The sequence below is a fragment of the Cyprinodon variegatus genome, unplaced genomic scaffold (assembly GCF_000732505.1).
Source record: "Cyprinodon variegatus isolate N-32 unplaced genomic scaffold, C_variegatus-1.0 Scaffold2147, whole genome shotgun sequence".
NCBI lineage: Eukaryota > Metazoa > Chordata > Actinopteri > Cyprinodontiformes > Cyprinodontidae > Cyprinodon > Cyprinodon variegatus.
The window spans coordinates 33,443-38,377 of record NW_015152600.1 but is presented as its reverse complement, the minus strand read 5'-3'; the positions used below and the strand labels follow the sequence as shown (position 1 = coordinate 38,377).

Sequence of the window (4,935 nt, the reverse complement as noted above, 5' to 3'; positions counted from 1 at the left end):
CTGGGCACCACTTGTGTTACGCCCTTTTGACTCTGAAATGCACTGCAGGGTCTGGTATTACTCAGAGCCACAAGGGCGTATATGTACATACGCCCTTCTGGCTCCAAACAGTACTCCACCTTTTTGGTAAGGTCTTTGTTGTTTTATTGTGGACTTTTATGGGCCTTTCTGCCTCGGGCGCCATAGACCTCCATTATTTGAATGTCAGCAGACAGCAAGAAGCCTCCCAGATCTCCAGATGCATTTGAGATATCAAAAAAGTACTCCAGAGTGTTGTTCAGCATGGGGGTGAGTAGAAAATGAAGGCTAATCATGTTTTGGGTGTACTATTCCTTTAACAACTAGGTGGATTCTATTGTATTCTTGGTAAAAACTAAAGTGAAAAAACAAACAAAAAAACAAACTCTTACTATTATTCTCTTTATACACATCACTAAGTTCAATTTCCCCCCCCCCTCCTTAGATCTTTAGGAGAAAAAAAACACGCTCTTTAGTTAAAACTACAAAATGAGGAAACTTTTTGGCACATTTTGATATTAAAGTGAGGATGGACAGTGAGAACCTTTTACTGGTTAACTGGTCCTTTTGTTGGAATTCTATTCAAGGTCCTCACTTTGTATTGAAACACGGATATGTGTGCGCGCGCAGAGTGCTGAACTGAAGAAGAAAATTGCTTCCTTTCAATTGAGTGTTTTAGGATCCAAAGGAGCGTCTGTGCTTAAACAGGTGGAAACTGGAGGTCCCCAAATGTACACAAACACTCGGCTGGTCTAAGTAGGGATTTAAACCAGCGATTAAAAAGGAGGAACCCCATCTCAGAGGATTAGGACTTTGATTCAGAAGAAAGAAAAATCCCAACCTGAACACAAAAACAGAGATTATTCTGTTGTTAAGCAGTGAAAGCAGCTCCTCTCTGAGAATAGCTGGAATATGTTTCCTCCTGCTGGATTGGAAGAAAAAGATCAGATGTTCCTGTCTGCTTCAACCTTTGCCCCCCCCCCTAAACTTTTCTGATTTGATGGACAGGTTGATGAAGGCGTTTCCCTTTCAGCCGGTGAAGACAGTGAGTCCGCTGATGTCAGGGTCTGCGCTGGGAAGGGGGCGGAGCCAGCGTGTGATTCTCCACTGTCATTAAAGAGGTAACCTCTAACCAACATTCTGCTTCATGTCCTGCATCTCCTGGAGCTTTTAACACTCAGCTGTTCATCCTGCGTTTTCCCTCCTTGCTGCTCAACTTTCACGTGTTTATTTTTGAGCAGTCAGGATTCAACCTTCACTCCTTGAGGCAGATGTTGCACAGGGTGTGAATTTAAATCTGAAACTGTGGCAGGAAAGTGAGTTTTCATCTGATGTGTTGAAGCTTGGTAGCTTAAATAGAGGGAAGTTTCCAGCTGCAACATCAGGACCATGTCCAGTTCTGCGTCTCTGGAGACGGTGATGTCCTGCGGTAGGACTGGGTCCTCTGGGACGTCAAAGACTCTGGCCTTCTCAATCGACCGGATCATGTCCAAGAGCTCGGAGCCGAAAAGCGGCGTTGAGGAGCGCGCAGAGGGGAAGAAGTTCCTCGGACTCTGCTCACCGATCCCCTGCATGATACCGCTGCAGCCGTTCAGCTACGACTTCCAGGCCAAGGCGATAATGAGCTACTCGGAGCTGTGGAGAGCCAGCTTTAGAGGAACCTTCTGTGGATCAGCCGCTCCCTGCAAGGGGAGCTGCGTGGTGTGCGCCAGCGCGGATTCTCCGCTGAAACAGCCGGTGCCAACCCCCGGGAGTAGGTTGGTGAAACCGCAGGTTATTCACCAGGCCGTGGCCGTGCCCAGCGTGGGTTCACTTTACTATCTGAATTACCTGGATTCTGCATACCAGCAGTCAGACCTGCTGGCCGGAAACTGGTTTTCTACGCCACAGGCTTCCCTGTCAGCGCACCACAAACTCATGCTGCTGGAGAACGCCAAACTGGCCGGTGGAGCTGAAAAGCTTCCCACTCCTCAGTTCCCACATAAGGAACATCTTCCGGGACAGCTGGACCAGTTAGTGAAGGAGAACAAGGCTTTGACTGCAGAGAAAAACGGCGTCAAGACGCACAGCAAACTGAACTCCGGCAGTGGAAGCGCAGACGGGAAACACAAAAACTTCACGTGTGAAGTTTGTGGAAAGGTAAGCTTAAAGAAAAAAGTATCAGAATATTAAACTTACATTTATCAGTTTATAAGAAAAATAGCAATTTCAAAGAAACTAATAGAATCATTTGTATTTTTCCTATAGATATTTAACGCACATTATAACCTGACCAGACACATGCCGGTGCACACCGGGGCCCGGCCCTTTGTGTGCAAAGTGTGCGGCAAGGGCTTCCGACAGGCCAGCACGCTCTGCAGGCATAAGATCATCCACACGCAGGTGAGGAGCCGCGCGCGCGTCTGCGCTCAAACATTCCTTCCTGATTTCATCTCCAGCTGCTGTTTCATTGCTTTTCTTCAACATCTTTCACCAAGGAGAAGCCTCATAAATGCAACCAGTGCGGCAAGGCGTTCAACAGGAGCTCCACGCTAAACACGCACGTCAGGATCCACGCTGGGTACAAGCCATTTGTGTGTGAATTCTGTGGAAAAGGTTTCCATCAGAAAGGTAAGCGACTCAGAAGCTTCACGCTATTTTATTTATTTATTTTTTTACATGTGAATCTCTAAAATTATTTTTTCTAAAACCCATAATGTACCTGTACTTTAAAAAGTTCATGTTTAAAAAGCAACAAATTAAACTAGAAAATATCAAGATTTTCCTTGAAAAAAGATATATGCAACTATTAAGGGTTCAAATTATTTAGTGGTAAAAATTATTGCGAATCATGCTTTAGTAATTCTCAGTTGATAAATATTAATCTTGGTGTTTCCAACTCTCTAAATTCAAGTTATTCTGCTCTGAATGAATGTTTTTGGAAGTCATGGCCACTGCGCAGCGGCCGGGAGGAAAGACAAAGGGAAAGAATTCAGTTTGGGAACTTTCCGCAAGGCCCCCGGATCAGGGGCCCCTGTTCACTGAAATAAATGAGTGTCTGATTCAAACGGCCTGAATTCCGTTTAGTTTAAAGTTGTTCTTGCTGAACTTACTTCTGCATTTTGAAAATAAAGAATTTGTGTGCGGTCAGATATTTCCTCCGTCGGTATTTTTGTTGCGCAGGAACGCTGCAGTATGTTTCAGTTATGCGGAGGAATCCTCCCAGTTTGCGGCAACATCGGAGCCGCATGGCTGTAAATATCTCCAGGCTCACCGAAGCCATCAGCGCAAATCAGACATGGCACTTTGCACGGACTAATTCTTCCTTGAAGACGGCAGCATTTGCTCTGGGTCAGCTGCTTGAACTCCGGAAAAGTTGCGTTTTTTTTTTAAACGAGTTACCAATGCGTTTGATTCTGATCGAATGTGACAACTTCTGAACCTTAACGCACAAAAATGTCATTAATGAAGGAGAAAAAAGTCTCAGATAGCGACACGACGGACCTGTGCGCAGAGGCCTCTCCACTTCCTTTACAATAAAAAAACCCAGATTCAAATAAATGAGGGATATTATTCACAATTCTGTTCTTACATTTTCTTTTCTGTAAAAATCAGCATTTCACGATCATTGCTTGAAACAACAAAAAAAAAAGAAAAAAAAGATATTTATTTTTAGTAAAGCAAAACATTTTTTTTAATTAAAAAAGTGTCAAATGTAATTTCTTTAAATCAAAGGTATTATTTTGTTTTGCAGAATATTTGATTTTTTTCTATGTCTCTAAACGATCCTTCATTTAACAAGTAATTCAAAATCCTTCTGTCTGTTTTATTCTAAAGAGAAACCCAGAATGAATAAAAATAATAAAATAATGAATAAAAATAATAAAATAAATGTTGTATTTGAACATCGGTGTTGAGCTGATGTCGCTGGTCTGATTTAAATCAATTGGATGTTAAAGGAAGGAGCGGGTTGATGGGATAACTATCAAATTACCTTTAGTGCTTAAGTGTTCAGCTCCATGTTTAAGTTGATCATTTAACAAAAAACGCTATGATTTCATAGGAATTAACTTTTTCACTAAAAGTACAAATACACAATTATCTACTTCACTTTTTTTTCTGTTGGCCATTTTTCTTTCATCTAAGTCCACCATTGCTCTGCTTGTTTGTTTTTTAGGGAACTACAAGAACCATAAGTTGACGCATAGTGGAGAGAAGCAGTACAAGTGCTCCATCTGTAACAAGGCCTTCCACCAGATCTACAACTTGACATTTCACATGCACACGCACAATGACAAGAAACCGTTCACCTGCGAAACCTGCGGGAAAGGCTTTTGCCGCAACTTTGATTTGAAGAAACACATCAGGAAACTACATGACAGCGGCTTTTCTGCGGTGTCTGAGGCCTTGAGGGAGCCGCAGAGCTGAGATCTGCTGCTCCATCATCAGGATGATGATGATGATGCTGCTTTGATCACCATGCTTAGACTGAACTCACATGTAGTGAATATAGGAGCCCATATTGGTAATAAAACAGCAGGGATGAATGAACCGAAGTTCCTTCTGAAAGGAGCTTTATTAGGAATACTTCACCCAGCATTCTTCCTCATATAGATAAAACACTCTGACAAATCACCTCTCTGCATGATCAATGTATGGGGCTCTAAATAATAGTTTAAAATATGCTATTTAAAAATGAATCGCCATGTTATGTATTTCACTGAAAATGTGTGAATGTGAACAAATAACTTATAATGAAATTAAATGTATCAACCATGTTGTTTCGATTTTTAATAAAACTGAACATTGAAATTCAACCTTAAGATCTGACATATTTAAATCAACACTTTGATCAAAGATCAGGATTTACTTTTACTGTTCTGTTGTCCTGTACTAACCATGCCAGCACCGAGCTTAAAGCATTACCAGATGAGTGGT

The 4,935-nt window shown here is 42.1% G+C and overlaps 1 protein-coding gene across 1 annotated transcript; it reads left to right on the top strand.

Annotated features, from left to right (window-relative positions):
- Positions 1–1,137: 1,137 nt before the first annotated feature.
- fezf2 (FEZ family zinc finger 2) lies at positions 1,138–4,581 on the top strand. Its single transcript, XM_015405332.1, has 4 exons — positions 1,138–2,157; positions 2,266–2,400; positions 2,496–2,628; positions 4,175–4,581. The coding sequence occupies exons 1-4, from the start codon at positions 1,408–1,410 to the stop codon at positions 4,423–4,425; spliced, it is 1,269 nt and encodes a 422-aa protein (XP_015260818.1). The 5' UTR covers positions 1,138–1,407; the 3' UTR covers positions 4,426–4,581.
- The last annotated feature ends 354 nt before the right edge of the window (positions 4,582–4,935 follow it).

Excerpts from the sequence above, each read along its gene's own strand:
- fezf2 (XM_015405332.1), top strand. The coding sequence starts at position 1,408 with ATGTCCAGTTCTGCGTCTCTGGAGACGGTGATGTCCTGCGGTAGGACT. Across the intron at positions 2,158-2,265 it reads CGTGTGAAGTTTGTGGAAAG|ATATTTAACGCACATTATAA; the intron begins GTAAGCTTAAAG and ends TTTTTCCTATAG. Across the intron at positions 2,629-4,174 it reads AAAAGGTTTCCATCAGAAAG|GGAACTACAAGAACCATAAG; the intron begins GTAAGCGACTCA and ends TTTGTTTTTTAG.